This window comes from Myotis nattereri, assembly GCF_964212035.1.
Source record: "Myotis nattereri genome assembly, chromosome: 5".
Lineage (NCBI taxonomy): Eukaryota > Metazoa > Chordata > Mammalia > Chiroptera > Vespertilionidae > Myotis > Myotis nattereri.
Window position 1 is genome coordinate 94547747 of NC_138080.1, and position 20375 is coordinate 94568121.

Sequence of the window (20375 nt, forward strand, 5' to 3'; positions counted from 1 at the left end):
CATACATGTATATGCCGGGGAAAAGGGACATTTTTCTGACTATTCTGAGTACTAGTCGCTCAGTTCACACAGGTGTGTCCAATCTCAAGTTAGTAGTCCTCTATAGACTGATCTGGAAATAACTCTTCTGCTGGTGTCAACTCCTTTCAGAAACGAGGAATAATAACAGTTTGGTGTCCAAGTATCATCCTAATTTCTGGATGGATGGGAGGTGGAGGTGCTGTGCTCAGCTGGAGAAGCTTGCAGTGGGCTGCACCCAGTACGATCCAACCAAAAATGGTAAGACACTGGGAATTCCCTTTCTTCTTTGTAAAATGCATGACCTCGCTATTGGTAGGAAGTAAAAGCTCTCAGCTTCTCCGACATCAGGGGTGTCGGAGACTGGATGCAAAATTCTACATTTTTAGAAATTTCAGAGGAATATCACCTGCCTCTACTATTGGGTCTGTTGATTTTTTTCCAACTCTATACCTCCTCCTACTCAAAGGGTGGTCCTTGGATCAGCAGCATCAACATCACCTGAGAGCTAGTTAGAAATGCAAATTCTCTGGCCCCATCCCAGGTCTTCTGGATCAGAATTTGTATTTTAGCAAAATCCCCAGGAGATTAATATGCACAGTAATGTTTGAGAAGCACTGCTATAACTTTCAAGTTAGCAAATTTGAATGCATGATCTACTTAAATCTTAAATTTTAGGAACACCTTAAGAGGTATATAATATTTTTTTATTATTGTTTAAAGTATTACATATGTCTCCTTTTTCCCACATTGACCCCTCCCAGGCCACTCTCACCTCCCCCAGGACACAACCCCACCGCCCCAGTGTCCGTGACCATTGGTTATGCTAATATGTATGCATACAAGTCCTTTGGTTGATCTCTTACCTCCCCCCATTATATTTATTTTTTATAGAGTCATCACATCACACAAGTATTAATTACACAAGTTTAACTCTATACACTTGGAGAGGGAAGAAAGTAAAAACAAAACAAAACGGCTCTCTGGCTCCTCCCCACTTCCCCTTCAAACTTGCCCTGGCCCTCCGCAATGTCAGAGAAAAGGAGGCCACAGCTTACATGCAAAGTGAAAACAAAAGAAACTGTTGTTTGGCCTGCGAAGTCAAGGGCTTAGATCCTGGGGATGAGGGTGCAACTCGATTTTACTTTATGTGATGACTTGGAGACCTGAACCCCCAATAAAGTGCAGCTCCACTCTGATGCACTTTTATATGCAGTATGCTCCCGTTTCTGGGGTAGAGGATGTGATGTGAAAGAAAGAGGGGACTGAGGGTTCAGGATGCTCAAGGTCACACAGCAAGGAAGTGTTCTGCAAAGCCACTGTTGAATAGGAATGATGGAATTTTTTGCTCCCATTTCCCTCACCTCTCAACCTCTTAGCCCAATTACCTTTTCTCATCTGTCAATTTTTTTTTTTTTTTTGCACTAAAACCTAATACCTCAGATTGACAACTCAAGGCGGATGTGTTAAATGTGACACATGGCTGGATTTTCCGTGGCTTCCTGAGTCATAGCCCATTTTAGTACCAGTATAGAAAACACTGCTTTTCACCCTCCACCTTGGAAGAGAAAGTTCAAGGTTACCAGTCCCTTGGCCCAGAAGAATACTGTTTATCTAATTTTAGAAATCAATGATCCTCTGCATTAGCCCTGTTGACCATACTCATGAAGATGATGAGTATTTAATGAAAAGGAAACGGAAGGTTTTATATGGGTGGAATTGACCACAATGACCGGGTGGCATGGGCTGGCCTCAGGGAGTGAAAACCCTTCCCAAAGCCAGAAATCTGGTGTCTAAATTCCTGCCAGCACCTTGCTGTGGGCCCCCAGATAAGTCACTTGGCCATTGAAGGACCCTAACATCTTTATCTCTGAAATGGTCAGGGAAGCTTTAGGGGGCCTAAGCTGAAATATTCTCTAAGCCCCTTCCCATTTTTGAAATTCTTTGAATCTGTGTTTCCATTTGCTGTTTCCACCATGCATGTCATAGCTGTATCGGTTCAGGGTGAGCAGTGTTTCCCTCCGCTGAGTGGTGGACACATGACTGAGGTGTGAGAACCATCAGAATGACTCACCAGATGACACCTGGGAGGCTGGTCATGCTGAGCTTCTCCCCACATGAACCCAGGGCAGTCACTTTGCCAATGGTCCTGCTTCTGCATTGCCACCTAGATCATGTCCCCACCTGACCATGCTTTCTTTATACTCTTTTAGACTTGTTTTAAATAGCTATGCACCACGGCTTTGACAGAGCTAAGAGAAGAGTCTGAGAACATACCACGCTGTGCACACAGCACATGATCGTTAGCTTTGGGTGAAGTCTCATAGGATTCCTGTGTTGGGCACACGTACAGGGAAGGGTCCAATTCCACAGACCTCTGGGGTGAAAAACACTTGGGGGGGTGAGTCCCAGCCCCATCACCTCCTTGCTATGTGACTTCACATCTGTTACTTAACCTATCTGCATCTCTCTGAGTCAGTTTTCTCATCTATAAAATGGGGACAATGATTATAAGTAGCTACTTTGTGGGGTTATTGGGAGACTTGGGTTATGCAAAGCTCTTAGCACAGCTTCTGGCACTTACTGAGCTCTCCATAAATATCCATTTTGTCTATTAATCTTTCTTATCTGTGGACAGAAGAATGAAGCTGAGATATAGCAGTATGTGTATGTATGTCTGAGAAGCAGGAGAGGTGATTGAGTAAAAATGGACCCTGCTGTACCCAACCCACAGCAACACTTATTTTTGCAACCAGAACTGGCCTTCATCTCACCACATACCAACTTCACACAGAGGGCAAGGAAGGAAGGGAAGAACAAGGCCAGAGGAAGAACGAGATCAGTCACAGAATGTTCAGGGCCAGAAGGACCCAAGGCCACACCGCTGGTATGTGGTGGAGCTGGGGTGAGAATGCCAGGCTCCTGGCTCCAAGTTCAATGCTGAGTAAGAAGCATGCTTCCTATTATGTCAGTTTTCCCTCTTCTCCGTGAATTGCATACCCAATACCCAACCCTGCCCGTGCTCAAGGAGTTAGCACAAAAGGAGGTGAACCTCCTCTTACCACATCCCTGACACAGGCTGCCCAACATCAAGTCAGCCTTATGCAGAGATGAGGAACTCACCACCTACTTATGCAGCCCAGTCCCCTCTTATCTCTGATTGTTAGAGAAATCTTTGAATTGAGCAGAAGCCTGTGAACGGCCTCTTATATGCCACCCATACGCGCACACTTGGTCCATGGATTCCAGGCCTGACTTTCCAGGGTCTCAAAAGAGAAATACTGAGAGATGGGGAAAGAGATGAAAAGAAAGAGAGAGGAAGAAAGAGAAAGAAGAGAGAAGAAAGAAGGACAGAAGGAATCGAGAGAGGAGAGATCAAGAAAGGTGTTGGTGTGTGCTGTGTGGAGGAGGCAGCAAAAACACATACTCAGAGGCCCTAAGGTAACTAAAAGTGGATTTCAGCCTTGGTGGCCGCCCCCTCTCCCACCTCCTCCTCTAGCCCACAACAGCATCAGGAAGCCAGTGAGTCACTGCCCCCCTGAGTCAGCCATTCCCACTCCTGGGCTTAGGAGGTGCCATCGTGGAAGTCTCCAGGAAGGACACAAGCCTAACCCCTGTCACAACCTTGGGGTTAGGCTTTGCCTGGGAACACAGAAAAAGAGGCCTGGAATATTGGCTTCCAGAAGTTCCTGATGTCTCCTAGAATGACACGGCGAACCAGCAGGCTGAGGGAGATACAACAGAGGTTCTACCAGGGTCGGCCTTTGTATTTCTGTGTCTCACCGGCTCTTTCTGCCCCTTTCTCCTGCTGTTCTCCTCAAAGAGGGCCCCTTTTCTCTGAAAAGCCCCCGACGGCTCACCTCCGGTTGGGGATGTTCAGTTTAAGGCTCATTTTCTTTTTCTGTTTTTCTCGTTTCAGCTTCAAAGAAGCCTCTTCCTCCTACTCCTGAAGACAACAGGGTGAGTGAAACCTTTAGTGCCGAGTGAGGGTGGGCCCACTGCTGCGGGCTGCTTGGCTGGCATGTTCCCACCTGCATTTTTCCTGCGTGCCCGGATTCCCCAGACCCTCTGTGAAGGCAATACTAGTAGAGTGTCGTGCTTCAGCTGAACTCAGCACACTGGGTTTCTTGGGCCTGAACTGTCTCGTGGGTCTGTCCATGTAAATGGGCCACTGAGCTGCTAAAGCTTCACCTCACTTTGTCCACTCAACAAGCACTTATTGTATTAAATGGTGTGTCCAGCCACCTGACCACTTTGGAGTCTAATAGCCACTCACATCTATGTAAACTTGCATATTTACTCTGTGTAAAATTGCATATTCGTTCTACATAAAGGCACTTTGGAAGCATATATTTGATATTACTTTATATTCTTCAAAGCACTTCCGCACTTTTACTAGTTCAAAACTCACTAGGAGTTCTAGCTGCTCAAGAGAGGTAGCACTTTATTCTCTTCCTAACGCTTGGGAAATCAAGTCCCAAGAGACGTGTTGGGACTCTCCCAAGGCCATTCAGACACTTGGGAGTCAAACCAGTAGGCTGCAGAGTTTCTGGTGGGGTGGTCTCTAGTTTGAGTGGTGGTTCTCAAAGTCTGGTCCATGGACCAGCGGCATCAACATCACTTGGGAGCTTGTTAGAAATTCAATGCGGACTCTCAGGCCCCTCCCCAGACCTCCTTCATCAAAACCCTGGGGAAGAGGCCCAGCAATCTGCATTTTAACAAAGCTCCAGGTGAGTCTGAGGCACACTGAAGTTTGAGAAACACTGGCCAAGATTTCAGTAATATTGAGTCAACTCTGGGGAAGCTATTTAGTCAAGAAGACAAAAACAAAAAAAAGGAGAAAGATCAGCCTGCCCCTTATGATCATATCAATACCAAACACCACATTTTTTTTTTATTTTTTTTTTTATTGCTTAAAGTATTACAAAGGGTATTACATATGTGTCCATTTTATCACCCCGCCCTAGACAGTCCCCTAGCCTCCCCTATCCCCCAGTGTCTTATGTCCATTGGTTATGCTTATATGCATGCATACAAGTCCTTTAGTTGATCTCTTACCCCCCTACCTCCTGCCCCCCAACCCTCCCCGGCCTTCCTGCTGCAGTTTGACAATCTGTTTGAGGCAGCTCTGCCTCTGTATCTATTATTGTTCAAAAGTTTATAATGGTCTCTATTATCCATGAATGAGTGAGATCATGTGGTATTTTTCCTTCATTGACTGGCTTATTTCACTTAGCATAATGCTCTCCAGTTCCATCCATGACGTTGCAAATGGTAAGAGTTCCTTCCTTTTTAGAGCAGCATAGTATTCCATCGTGTAGATGTACCACAGTTTTCTAATCCATTCATCTACTGATGGGCACTTAGGCTGTTTCCAGATCTTAGCTATGGTGAATTGTGCTGCTATGAACATAGGGGTGCATATATCCTTTCTGATTGGTGTTTCTGGTTTCTTGGGATATATTCCTAGAAGTGGGATCACAGGGTCAAATGGGAGTTCCATTTTCAGTTTTTTAAGGAAAATTCATACTGTCTTCCATAGTGGCTGCACCAGTCTGCATTCCCACCAGCAGTGCACAAGTGATCCTTTTTCTCCACATCCTCTCCAGCACTTGTCGTTTGTTGATTTGTTGATGATAGCCAGTCTGACAGGTGTGAGATGATACCTCATTGTTACCAAACACCACATTTTAGTACTTGCCCTTTAATTCCAGAACCTACTGATTCTGCTTCCTCACTGCTCTTCCCAAAGGATCAGCTCTGCTGCTTCCCTCCACACGGTGACATTTCAGAAACTGGCAGCGTCCTCATAAGAGAAGTTTTAAATCGCTCAAAACCTCAGGCTGGTTTTTAGATCTGTGTCATCGGCCTCATCCCTCACAACAGGAAAGCAGTGTGTTAAGTTGTAGCAGAAAATGAGCTCTTCTCCCTCTTTTTTTCATTGATCTTCTAAAAATATTTCACCACATCTCTTGAAGACATGATTCGGAATCTCACCACCCTGGCACGCAGATGGTTTCCCCCACAGTCTCATCTAAACCCACACACCTCTACGCCTTAAGCTAGTTTGCCCTTGTCTGATTTTCACTATCCATGAAGGTGAAGGCCAGAAAACACTGCCCACCCCGCTCTCCTTGGATTCTGCCACTTGGCTCTTGAAGACTTTTCAGAGCACATGGCCTTTGCAGTTGTTGTTCTACTTTCAACCACAGGTTTAAATCCATTGCAACATTTCTTACCTTGAACCACTTGAATTTATTTCTCCCTTCACTTTTGTGCTCTGTCCCCTAATGGGTCACAGCATCTTGAATGGGCATCTAGAAGTGCTATATGTATTTTTAATCCAGTCTGAGCTAACAGGCCTGATGCTCTGTGTGAGAGAGACTGTGGAACAGTCATATCCCACCTTTACCTTCAGATGCCCTTGACACAACTCCTTCTTCTTAGGGCAAAAGCCTCAGGCCCATCAACTCTACTTCAAGGAACCCAATGTACCACTTCACAAGCTTCATAAATAGCTAGGCTTCAAATTCCATTCTGGACACAGCTGGGATCACACACAAAAAAAAAATTCTTTTTTTTTTTCCTTTTTAAGCACTAGTATTTTTATGCTATCAAATACTTCAAGGACTCAGAGAATTTTTGACTTTTATAACAACAAATCTCGTTCTAGCCGGTAATCGCAATCTCTTCCCTAATTTACTCTCTCACTAAATCTGCCAGCCTGCAGCATGTGTGCCCATCCTGGACTTGTCAGCCTTACAGTCTCTTCTTCATGTCTTCAATCTCTCATCCTAAGAAAGGTATTAAAAAGTAGCGACAGACCTGACTGGTTTGGCTCAGTGGATAGAGTGTCAGCCTACAGACTGAAGGGTCCCAGGTTCGACTCTGGTCAAGGGCATGTACCTTGGTTGTGGGCACATTCCCAGTTAGGGGGTGTGCAGGAGGCAGCTGATCAATGCTTCTCTCTCATCGATGTTTCTAATTCTCTATCCCTCTCCCTTCCTCTCTGTAAAAAATCAACAAAATATATTTTTTTAAAAAGTAGAGACATAGGCAACAGAGCCCATAGAAGGGAGCCCATGTACTATAGTGGAAAGAGCATTAAGACTAATTCAAGTGCTTAACTGAGTACATGCATTACTCCATCTGGGCCTCAGTTTCCCCATTCTAAACAAAAGAGTGAATTGCATGACCTCTAAGAGGAATTCCAGCTTATGATTCTATGGATCTGGACAAACCCACAAATCAAATCAGAGAAGCATGGACTAAACGATTTAGTGTTGGCTGTATCACCTTCACCAAGAATGTCATGCTTCCAGCAGAGAGGCTGCAACATGTGACATGGTACAAATGGAGAAATCAGCAGGCTTTTGTGAAATGTGAGTGGCTACTTGGAATTCACTGTGGTCGGAATTCACCTCGTAGAATGGGAGGGGTGATGAATTCCAGGTATTGAATGTCCTTGTGTCATATTCAGTACCGTGATCCTAACACATAAAGAGAGACAACGAGAGAAAGGCAATTGTCTCAGAGAATACCCCAGTGGATTGTAGGAACTGGTGTTTGACCTGGCACCCTCCCAGGAGCAAGTTATAGCTCAGGGACTTGCTCACCTCGCTCTGCAGTTTACCTCCTTCCTACATCTTTGTTTGATTTTGTCTTCTTCCTCCAGCGATCACTTCAGGAGCATGAAGAAACCCTGGTCATTGCCTTGTATGACTACCAAACGAACGACCCTCAGGAACTCACGCTACAGCGCAATGACGAGTACTACCTGCTGGACAGCTCTGAGATTCACTGGTGGAGAGTTCAGGACAAGAATGGGTAAGGCCTCTCTGGTTGCTGTCCAGCGTTTGAGGTGAGGTAGTTTGTCCTGCCCCTCAACATGACCCCTGCACTGAGTTAGGAGAGGAGAGCAGAAGCAGAGGAAGTGGAAGGAAGAAGTCATTGAGGGGTGTCTTTCCATTTCTCAGAAGTGGCTGGGAGGCAGTCACTTGCTATGCTTGCTCCCTGCACCCCATCAAGCACTCCGGGGCCCCCAAATTCATCTAACAATCTCCTGGGTTTTTCTATTAACATCCACCATTTGGGAGGCTGACAATTTATTCCACAAAGAAGCACTATTGTGCCTATATGGGAAGGCTGTACTAGACACAGGTTCAAGACTGCCTGGCTCTCCAAACAGCAGTGGAACCTACTCAGAAATCCATCCCTTCAACCAACTGACATTTCATTAGCACCTGAAGTGCCAGGAAATTTCTTCTCCTAGGTCTCACTTTCCCAAATGACAGTTTACCCTTTGTTCAGGGGCCTGTAGAAAGGCTCAACTCTGCACTTCAAAGGGATATGAAGAGGACACCCCAGAGGCCAGTCGGCATATGGGAATTTCCCCGTTTGCTCTGTAATAGTGCGATATCATGGAAAGTACACAAGGTGGCAAGACAGAAGAGTTGCACTTTAATGTCAGCTGCTCTTGTTGCACAGGACTTTGGAAAAAGTACCTTAACCTTTGTGAATGTATTTCCTCATCTGCAAAATGCAGACTATAATATCAGCTTTATTTATTGATGGGAGGGAGAGAGGGAGGGAGGGAGGGAGAGAGAGAGAGAGAGAGAGAGAGAGACTTGTTGTTCCAGTTATTAATGCATTCTTTGGTTGATTTTTGTATGTGCTCTGATCTGGGGATTGAACCCACAGCCTCAGAATATCAGGACAGCATTCTAACCAACTGAGCTACCCGGCCAGGCCTGATAATATCAGCTTTGACTATCTCAGAATTTTGAGAAAAATCAGTGAGATGATGAAAGTGAAAGGTCTTCGTAAATTCTATATCCACAGACGAGTGAAGATAATTATCATCATAGTGTAGAGAACTCCACTTTGGTTGGCATGTTAAAACTCAGTCATTCTACTTGAAAGCAAAAATAGTATTTGACCTATTATTATAATTGTAAACATATGGTGTGGCAGGAACAGATATTAAGAGAGATATAAAAGAAATAGCAAATTTCAGAACAAGCTGACTCCTACCACTTGGCACTGACTACCGTGATCACGGGGTTAAGGAGGCTTCTGTGGCTGGAAGTCCAATTCTCCAAGGAAAGCGCATCGTGACTGACTAGCTCTGTCAGCCATGGGCACAGGCCATGAGATCATCATCCCGTGATGGACAGCCCCATTCTTGCTTTCTTCAAACCTCAAAGCAATTCTGTGAAATAGATTACACATTCCCCATAAGCATCATCCCTCGATTGAAAAATGGCAAAACACTTTACGAAGTAAAAAGCAAGAAACGGTCGGCCATCTCTTGATAGGCTGGCAGAGTCTGGAGGGGTTGTATGTGTGATCTAGTTTAGGTCCCTTATTGCAGGTACAGAGTCAGAGGCCGAGAGAGTGAGGGCACACTGTTCTCACCTTGCGGTATTAAAGGCAATCGCGAATGTGCATGTAAAAGCGCTTCGGAAAGCACAAAGCTACACACAAATGTGAAGTATTTGGATGCGCTTATTCGTCCCTTAATCTGTAGGTCTTTGTTTATGCAAAATTGTTTAGTCCTGCTCAAAAGGGACGCCCGCCCCCAAGTCCAACATGACTTTTTCCTTTTTTCTCATGTTTTACCATTTATGTCTGAAGGCGCTCAATTAACAAAGAATATTGGGGAGGCTTTGAATTAAAACTTACAATGCTGACTGGCAGTATTTTTTGACACCTGTGGTTGGATAGTAATTTTTTATATTTTAATTATTTTGGTTTCCTGACTGTAGCATAATAGCATTAAAGTGGAAAAGATACTGATTATCAAATGCAGAAAAAGTTTCCTTATAGAAAATAGAGACCACACATTGACCTTTTTTTTCCAGTAGAGGAACTTTCACGCTGAGGAGAGAGCAGCAAGCAGCATGTTTTAACTAAAATAGTGGTGTTTTATTTAGTGTGGTTCATGTTTCAGTAGTGAATCTATTGCCTTTAACAGATAGATTGTTGTTATTTTTTAGCAATGTTTTTATTCTGAAACTTCAAAATCTCTTGTCAGGAATGCCAAATAATGTGAGACTCTCCCAACTCTAAGGGACTTTTAGCAAATTAAACTTATATAATGGAGATATGAAAATTAGTCCTCTATTAGTCTAAACCAGCAGTTCTCAACCTGTGGGTCGCGACCCCTTTGGGGGTCGAACGACCCTTTCATGGGGTCGCCGAAATACATCCTGCATATCAGATATTTATATTACCATTCATAACAGCAGCAAGATTACAGTTATGAAGTAGCAACGAAAATAATTTTATGGTTGGGGGTCACCACAACATGAGGGACTGTATTAAAGGGTCGCGGCATTAGGAAGGCTGAGAACCACTGGTCTAAACACTGATTTCCCCTTTTACAGACACGAAGGATATGTACCAAGCAGCTATCTGGTGGAAAAATCTGCAAATAACCTGGAAACCTACGAGTAAGATATTTTATTTATTTTACAAAAATACGGTACTAAGGAGTCCTCCTTGGTTTAGAAACAAATTGTTGGGTGATGATAAAATCACCAGGCATTTTCTCTTCTTGACCTGCTTTCTTCTCCTCATCCCTAAATAGCAGCAGAAGGACATTTTATATAGGAGAAGGGGAGGGGGGCGTGTACTCACCTGCCCTTTTACCAAGAGGATGCTTCTCAGATGCCTATGCAGATTGTAGGAAAGGAAAAGGTTCTGAGAGTCTGGGAATATTGGTCTTAACTGAGAACGAAAAAAATGCTATGAACACTGGTTCAAATACAAACTGATTCAAAACATGGTTTCATACGTCCAGTACCAAAATAGCAGACACATAGGTATTAAATATCTGCTTAGCTTGTGTTGTTTGTTCCAAGCTATCATTTAGAAGAGCCCACATGGGTATTATTTTAGTGGAACTACTTAGAGTTTAATACAATCAAATTGCAGCGTCCAGAGTACTCACTATACGTACATAGATTTCCTGGCTCAGCTGCTGAAAGGCCCAGAAGCAACAACACCAAAGTAGCAGTGTGCACAGCAGATTTTGGTTTTCTAAACCACACTTCCCCCTCTACAGACCAGGAGTTCTTGGAGGAACAAATTGTGGATTCAGAGGTGGGGCACTAGTAATCCTGGATTGGCTCTTGAATCATTAAAAAATCAGCTGTAATACACATTATTGGGACAATTGATGAACATTGAATAAGGTCTGATATTAAATAATAGTATTGTATCACTGTTAAATTTCCTGATTTGGATAATTGCATTATGGTTATATAAATGTATACTCTATTTCTTTGAAATACATACTGAAGTCATTAGGAATAAAAGTCTATTTTCAAATGGTTCAGAAAAATATAGATTTATCTATCCAGAGACACTGATAAAGCAAATGTAAACAATTGGTTCCTCTGGGGGAAGTGTATATGGGAGTTCTTTTATAGTGTCTTACAACTTTTCTATACCCTTGAAATTATTTAAAAATAAAAAATTTTTTAAGTCCTCACCAAATATGCAATACCAAGGTTGAAGAATGCTAGCTGTGAAGACTTCTATTAACTTCTGTGAGTTCTTAGTAGTTCAAATGCGGTCAAGTCATTTGTTGCCGAAATTTGAATAAATTCTACAGGGAAGAGCTGTCATTTATTTTCTGAAGAGTCTCTCAATATGAGATTCATTTTGATGAAGTACACAAATAACCTCACCCCTCAGCTAAAAGAGCCATCAGTTCCAAGAATCCTTGGGCTACAATGAAACACATAAAACATGCTTAAATAGAATTCTTTTTTTAAATAATCAATGCCTATAGAAAGAAATATGCGTTTATTCCAAATGCTCACCAGGCTTGGAAGTTTTGTTTTTGCTTTTAATTCGAATCTCCTAATTTATGATGGAGGAGACAAACCCAAAATTCCAACTGACTGTACAGCAATATAGAATGGTGAAGCCTGGGCCAAATAAAAATGCATATTCCCCTTCTTGGAGGTATTTCTGGCATTAATTATCTTTCGCAAGTAAATCATCAAAAATTTTAAATGTCATTGATATATGGCTTTTTCCTGCTTTCAGGTGGTACAATAAGAGTATCAGCCGAGACAAAGCTGAAAAACTTCTTTTGGACACAGTAAGTCTCCTTAACCCGCCTTTTGACTTAAAATAAATTGTGCTGGCATTAGCCATTTAAAGAAAAATCTCTCCATCTGAGTCTAATATTCAGATGATGCTATGACAAGTGCTCAACCCTAGCCTTCCCAGTGAGACCAGTAGGCAGTAGGCATGAGTTAATGAAGGCATTAGTCTCCTTATGCCAAATATCAACACTATTCCTGCCATGTCATCATATACCGTTTTCCAGCTGTGGTTTGAAAGTATTTCTATCTTTAAGAATCAAATGCAAATCTTTCCTGAATGGAATGAAGCTGGAATGGCCAACTCATCTTGGCTTGCCTGGGATTGTTCTACTTGTAAAACGGAGACTCCTGTGTCCCAGGGGCACCCCTATCCCCCACCAGTCCCAGGCAAATGGATAATTGACCACCCAAACCATCCATGATTTTGGACAATGGTTAGGAGTTTAGACAAGGAACCTGGGAAGATGTCAGGAAAGGTGTGAAAGGCTGTGATGGGAAGGTAGAAGGATGATGAATATTTTCAAAGAATAATTTAAAGACACAGAGTTTATTATTAATGTCTGTTTACTTTTGCGCAAGAGAAACTGAGAATAGATTGATTCATTCTATCAGAGGAAAGAAATATAATATCTGTAAGAGGAAAATGGGAGGGGAGAAGGAAAGTCCACAGTCATATTGGGGATAGTGAACTTGGGTTTTTCTTCTTTGGGTAAGTTGCTCTTAGCAGGCAGCTAACAAGAGGACAAGGTAAGATGTTCTGCCCTTGGGCAACTTGTCCTCATCAAAAAGGGAAGGTTTAGGTGTCTGTGGATTCTCCGAAAGACTCTGTGTGTTTACCAGTGATGAATGTGACACAGTCTATTACACCGGCTGTCTCAATGATCACCTGTCTCAGTTATGGTATGCTTGCACCATTTCCTTTATTAGGACTTCTTAATATAAACTCCAGGACCTCACCATTTTGCTGAGCACAGGACTAAATACTTAGGATTTTTGAGCTCAGTGAGCTTTGGGCTCTATTGTTTTATTTTCAAAACAAACTCTGAAAAAAAACTTCAAGGGCAATCTAAGATAAACTATGAGTATATGAGGCAGGCTTGCAGTGGTCTCTGAGTTCAGAGAAGATGCTAGCGGAGTTAGAAAGATTTCATGGAAGAAGAGGAATTGAGCTGAGTCATTATTGGACTCTGGTTTCTATTTGGTTCCACATTGACTTAGCATTTAATCTTTTCCTGGTGTTCCCAACAGAACCACTGGGGAAATTTTATTTATTCATTCATTCATTCATTCATTCATTCATTCATTTATTATTGATTTAGGAGAGGGAGAGAGAGACAAAAATATCAACGATGAGAAAGAATCATTAATTGGCTGCCTCCTATACGCCCCCTACCGGGCATGTGCCCTTGACCAGAATCGAACCCGGGACCCTTCAGTCCACAGGCCGACGCTTTATCCACTGAGCCAAACCATCTAGGGACCACTAGGAAACTTTTAAAAATTCAGATTCCCAGGGGCCACCCCAGACCTACAGGTCAGAATCTCTAGCCTGAGGTCCTGGGGATCTGTATTTTTCCAGTCAAACTTGGGATCCATATGTAGCCACCCTAGCACCTGGTTTCCCCAACCTATGTTATTGGATAACATAGTGAAACTCAACTAGTTGAGAGGAGTGCAAAATTATTGAAAACCTGGATTATACTGAGTTTAAACAAGTGCGGTTTTGTTATTTTCAATCACACACATTGGTTAGTGAAGTATTGCCTATGGCCTCATGAATGACTAGCTAAAAATGACTCCTATTTTACAGCAGTTCTTTGAAGGAATTTAAATACAGTCTGCTTGCCCTGGATGTTGAAACATTCCTCCTTACTAATACTCTGAGCTACTTTATCAAGTCCTTTTTGCCTCCTTAGGTAACACAAGTGTTATATGCTGTTTGAAACAACTGCTGAATTGTTTCATGGGTATATTAGTGCCTCCTTATCTAACAAGTATAGGACCTTTATGACATGCATTGACTCATTTTCCTTAACCAATAATGGATTTCTTTCATTTTTAAACTAAGTTTCCTGATGTAGTGCCCTATACATATTTCTCCACTAGATTAGAGATCCTTTACCATATCATGTACCTACTGTACCTAGGAACCCAGACCTGTACCAAGTAGTTGCTCAATAAATGAATGAATGAATACATAAAATGTTTAACAAATGCTTTCAAATGAACAACTGTGCTAAGGAAAATCTGGCTGATATGAGCATTATTGGGGGAGGTTTTTAAAAAATACAAATTCTAAGACTGTAGCCCTCACCAATCAGAAACTCTGGAGGTGGCTCCAGGTGATTCTGGGACTTACCCTAGTTTGGGAACCACAGAAAAGCATCTCCTATGGTGTCCTATCAACTCTTCAGGTAACACATCCTTGGCATGATTTTTTGTCTATTGTTATCAGTTTAATTATTTTTTTAAATTTTTTTTTTTTATTAATTTCAGAGAGGAAGAGAGCGGGAGAGAGAGAAACATCAATGATAAGAATCATTGATTGGCTGCCTCCTACATGCCACCCACTGTGGATTAAGCTACAACCTGGGCATGTGCCCTGACCCAGAATCGAACTGGGACCTCCTGGTTCATATGCTCAACTTCTGAGCCACACCAGCTAGGTATTTTTCCTTCTTTCTTTTTTTAAAACTATATTTTTATTGATTTCATAGAGGAAAGGAGAAGGAGAGAGAGATAGAAACATCAATGATGAGAGAGATACTTTTTTTTTCTAGATAAAATATAAAAGGTAGCCCTGACCAGTTTGGCTCAGAGGATAGAGCGTCGGTCTGCGGACTGAAGGGTCCCAGGTTCGATTCCGGTCAAGGGCATGTACCTTGGTTGCGGGCACATCCCCAGTGGGTGGTGTGCAGGAGGCAGCTGATTGATGTTTCTCTCTCATCGATGTTTCTAACTCTCTATCCCTCTCCCTTCCTCTCTGTGAAAAATCAATAAAATAAATTTTAAAAATAAAAATAAAATAAAATATAAAAGGTAAATAGAGACCTTGACAATGTCCCGTTGGAGTGAGGTTCACCTGCCCTGGGCTGCATCGCTCAGGCCAGTGCCCCAGTGTATCGCAGTGATATGAGCAAGACCCTTCAGCCTCCCCTGTTCTTGGTGGTTGTGACTTCCTCTGAGCCCTTTTCAGGAAGTAGGTGGTGTGGCATGTGCTGGATGCCTCATTTTCCCCAGAACTCTAGGCCCCCTCAGCCCCAAACCAGAGTTTCCTGTCACCATCGCTGCCTGTCGCCTAGAGCAACTGCAGGGGAGGAGGAGCTCGGGGCCTCCTGCACCGCAGAGCTGACTGCAAACCTGGCCTCGCAGGCTCCTCATGTCTGCCATGACTCTTGTTAACAGCTGGGTCCGGCTCTGATTACAAATCTCTGTCCAAAAAAACCCCCCAAAAAAACCCCATAATAATAATAATAATAATAATAATAATAATAATAATGGCTTCTTGGAAGGAATAGCAACAACAAAATGCTCTTAATTTAATAGAAGAGATGTACCCACTCCCCTCTTCACAAGACAGTTGTTAAACTTCTGGGCTTTTGGTCTATGTTTCTTCCCCTTTAGAATAACTTACACATGCAGATAAAGCTGGCCTCTGTGGGAGTTCTGTTTCTTCCTGCCTTGCGTTTAACCCATCACCTTTCAATGAGGCAAGAGCAAACGCTTCGCTATTTAGCAAAAGGGGAGACATTTGGAAGACAATCTATGCTACACATAATGGGTGGATGAATATCACAAATATGATGTTGAGAGACAAAACTGACATACAACATTGCATAAGTTCAGGGTGTACAACATAATGATTTCATACATGTGTATATTGCAAACTGATCGCCACAATTAGTTAACAGCCATCACTACACAGTTACAAGGTTTTTTTTTCCTTATGATGATTTTTAAGACCTACTCTCTCAGCAACTTTCAAATATACAATTCAGTATCGTTAACTATCGTCGCCATGCTGTACATTACATCCCCGAGACTTATTTATGTTATACCTGGAAGTTTGTACCTTTTGACCACCTTCATCCAATTCCCCCATTCTCCACCCCGCCCCTCCCCCCCCTCCCCCAGATGTCAAAATAGACTCTTGAAACTCCCAGCAGAGATAAGAAGAGTTTGGGGAGTTTCACAAAGTTTATGTGGTAAACTATATGTTTGGCAACAATGAACAGCATTTGTAAGAGCCAATTGTCCCCAATCTCCTCCCCCGCCCCCCACCACCACCCCCCACACACATCCTGCATGTTTAGGGCCAAGTGAGAGGAAGCAGATTGTGTTTCTGTGCAGGATAAGCCGTTAACTCTCAGTGCTTTGTGAGACAGAGACCATTCATCAGGACTGTTATAAGTAAGAGCTGCCTGTTTAGCTGGGTCCGTGGACATCAAACCTGAATGTCTATAAGGATCACATGGCAAGCTTTGGAAAAGTTCAGGTACCAGGGTCCCCGTCTTGAAGATTCTAGTGTGTAGATAAGGGGCAGAGCATGGTCAGTTGTTCGCTGTTGCTATTTTGTTTTGTCTCAGGGACTTGTGATAATCAACGAAGTTTGGGACTCAGAGTTTAGGGAGTTAGGCCAGATCAGCGGTTCTCAGCCAGAGGTGGTTTTGTCCACCAGGGGACGCTTGCTAATGCCTGTCATCCAGTGGTTAGAGGCCAGGGATGCTGCTAACTATCCTATAAACAGGAAAGGCTCCTACCACATAGAATTACGGGGCCCAAGATGTCAATGGTGCTGAGGTTGGGATAACCTTGAACTAGATAGCCTTTACAGGGTCCTTTCTAACCCTGAGGCTCTAGGATTCACACAATTAGCATGGCCATCTGTGGGTATTACTTTTATGTGTAGACAGCCCACCGTTGGGGTTGGGGAATGGAGGGGCCTGTGTTGTTCTAAACTGTGTATGCTTTGCTCCACATGCTATAAGTGTATGCCCCCCGCACAAGGTTCCTGTCTCTTTCTGGCCTTCCCTTAAGGACCACACTATGTCTGCGTTAAGTAAATCATAATAATAGGTTTTGCAGATATTACCAGCAGAGATTTACAGGTGGGTGGGAACAGAACATTAGACATGAAGTACTCAAACAAAGCTAAGATTTTAAAGTTGCCACCAGGAAGAAATAAACTGGAATATCCACGTGCTTATACTGATTTTATCAACGCTAGCAATATTGTCAGGGGAAGTGAAGGGGACATACTTGGGTCTTCCCCTTCTCTCCACTTCCCTCGTGCGCTCAGGAGCTTCACATTTTTTCTCCTTTTGCCTGATAGCAAAATCAGCACTTTGGAAAGGGCCTAAAAGATTTTTTTTTCCCATTAGGGGACTGATAAAAGTTTCCAGGACAGAAAGCTTATGCCCTTGTGGGGGAATGCAGATGGGGCTTCTAACATTTGATGAATGGAGGCACCACGGAGCAGTAGAACGAGCACTGGCTTTGCTCACAGGCCATGTTCAAGGTTCAAGTGCCAGGTCTGCCACTTACTGGTTGTAGGTCATGAGAAAGCCACTTAAACTCTCTGGCGCTCGGTATCCTCATCAGGAAATCGAAGATGGTAACTTCTAGATTGTAGTGTTGTGGTGAGGGTAGGACAATATCTGCAAGGAATCTGGCACGTGGCCAGCTCCAAGAGGGCTGTTTGTCTCCATTACTACTTAGATCCTCACTAGAATAGTCTCTGACGCATGGCCCATGGTAAGAGCCCGAGAGGTATCTGTTGAATGAATATGTAAAATGGCAGCCATTGTTGCTGAAAGTCTGCTCTGTGCCTAGCTGGCCTACAGAATCGCCCCGTCCCCTCGTTCACAAGCAAGAAAGCAGAGCTGCGTGCGTGAGCCTGGTCTTCTGGGATCACTAACCTTCCATTCTTTCTAACCATTCCAGGGCAAAGAAGGAGCCTTCATGGTACGGGATTCCAGGACTCCAGGCACGTACACCCTGTCTGTCTTCACCAAGGCCATCGTAAGGTATGGCGCCACCTCACTTGGCAGAGTGGGGAGAGGCCGTCCTGAAGGGGATGAGGAGGGCAGCCCACAGCAATGTCAGAGCAAGGGGTCAAAGGGCCGCTAGGAATGATGTGTGTTCCCTGTCTCCCCTTCCCGCCCTCCCCCCCAACCCCCGGCCAAGACGTTCAAGGCCAGAGAGATTAGGGACATAACTGCAGTCACTTAGCAGGAACATGGCAGAGCTGGGGCTGGGTGCCAGGTTCCTTTCCCGGCGAGCATCCCTGAGTGCAGAGCTCCAGAGAAAGAAAATACCTGGCCCTGTATCTGATGAGTTCGTAATTAATTACACGGAATAATAAAAAAGATACCTCTGGCTGGCAGCGAGAAGATATGAATGCTAGTTCTGGCTCTGCTAATGAAGCTGCCTGCCATTTCCCGAGTCCTTACTATGTGCCAGAACATCGCCGACCATGTCCAATCCTAACGAGCCCTGAAGGCAGGTGTTACTATGCTCCCTTCACAAAGGAGAAACTGAGGCTCGGGGAGCTGCCTGCACTTTCCTGAGGCAACGGAGTGCGAGTGGCCAAGCCCGTCATGTCTCCGCTGACTGCCTGCAAGACCCTCACTACTTACTTGTCTGCCCCTCTCCGGGCCTCAGTTCCCATCTCTGTAAAATGATGTCAAATCCTCTTCTAATCAGAAAATCAGGAAGAGTAAGCAGTTTGGCAATTACCAAAAATAAAGAAGAGAAGAGGGAAAATGAATTATGAAGGGGTCCTCGTGGAATACTTGTTGGAGGACAGAGGATGTGAGCAAGACTCAGAGCAAGAGCAGGGTTTAGACAGGCGACAGAGAGGAAGGGCGCTGTCCAGGGGTGGGAAAGATGGGGTGCACATCACAGAAGGGCCCACCTCTGCCCTGCCTGGGGGACAGTGGCGAGAGTGACACGCAACTGCGTAAGGTAGAATGGAGGAGAGCCAACCAAAGCGGTGTGGAAGTCTCCGAGACCACCCCCAGGTTCAGTGATTCACTAGGAAGACTTCCCAGGCTCAGCATGTAGTGGTACTCAAGGCTGAGATTTATCACAGCCAAAGGATGCAAAGCAAAATCAGCAAAAGGCACCTGGGGCCAAATCCAGAGAAAACCAAACACAAGCGACCAGAGTCCTCTCCCAGTGGAGTCACACAGGGCATGCAGAACTTCTCCAGCAGCAAGTTGGGACAACAGGGTGAGGGGCAGGGGGCACGGGGTTGGAGGGGTGGGGGTGGGGAGTGGCATCTACGAGCGAAGCTCAGGAGAGACTCAGTGCCGATGGTTTTCACTGGGGGCTGGCCACGTAGGCAGCCTCTGCCTAGCACATAGCAACATTCCAGGCTCCCAGAAGAAAAGCAGGCATTGGGCATCACCACATTGTTTATACAAACCATTTAGGCCCAGGGAGCCACCCCTATTAGTTAGAGAATGGTGAGAATCCTCCCGAAATCCAAGGTCTCAGATGCCAGCCCAGGGCCCACCTTACAAGGGGGTCTTTCTAAGGACATGAGTCAGGGCTGCTATGTTAACTCTGCTGCACACATCAAACTGGTGCGAAGGGCCCGGTATGCTTCCCTAGCAGATGCTGATAACTAGGTAAACTCTTAGAGCAGGGAAGGCCAACACATGGCATATATGAGGCCACTCCCATTTTGTGGCTGTGGGAGAAACATCACGGCACTGACTCTAACTGGGTCCAGGTGCAGACTCCAGTCCTTCAAACAGCGCCCAGAGCCAACCTGTCCAGACAGACACAGGTTGACATATACCTGTTGTCTTTGTGAGTGAGGAAAAAACACACAAAAGCTAGTAGGAACCTGATACCAGTTGGCATTTTTGTGTCAAAGCATTGCTTCTTAATTATTGCATTTCTGTTTCATTTGTTTAAGTGAGAGCAACCCCTGCATAAAGCACTATCACATCAAAGAAACAAATGACAACCCCAAGCGATACTATGTGGCTGAAAAGTATGTGTTCGATTCCATCCCTCTGCTCATCAACTATCACCAGCACAACGGAGGAGGTGAGTCCTGCAGGACAAGGGCGGGGGGGGGGGGGGGGGGGGGTGCGGGGGGGGGGTAACGGGGGAGGGGGCTCCCACAGGCACTTACAGAAAAGTGACGAACGACGAGCCTGGTTTCTTCATGTCAGACACGCTGACCTTAAATGATAAGTAAATAGACAAATAGAAAAGGGT

The 20375-nt window shown here is 44.3% G+C and overlaps 1 protein-coding gene across 1 annotated transcript in view; it reads left to right on the plus strand.

Annotated features, from left to right (window-relative positions):
- ITK (IL2 inducible T cell kinase) overlaps nucleotides 1-20375 on the plus strand; it is a 51790-nt gene that overhangs the window by 20377 nt on the left and 11038 nt on the right. The window contains exons 4-10 of the mRNA XM_081092181.1: nucleotides 151-279; nucleotides 3938-3978; nucleotides 7694-7845; nucleotides 10407-10472; nucleotides 12079-12133; nucleotides 18084-18166; nucleotides 20068-20201. Coding sequence (XP_080948307.1) covers nucleotides 151-279; nucleotides 3938-3978; nucleotides 7694-7845; nucleotides 10407-10472; nucleotides 12079-12133; nucleotides 18084-18166; nucleotides 20068-20201 — 660 coding nt within the window. The remainder of the gene's footprint in view (nucleotides 1-150; nucleotides 280-3937; nucleotides 3979-7693; nucleotides 7846-10406; nucleotides 10473-12078; nucleotides 12134-18083; nucleotides 18167-20067; nucleotides 20202-20375) is intronic.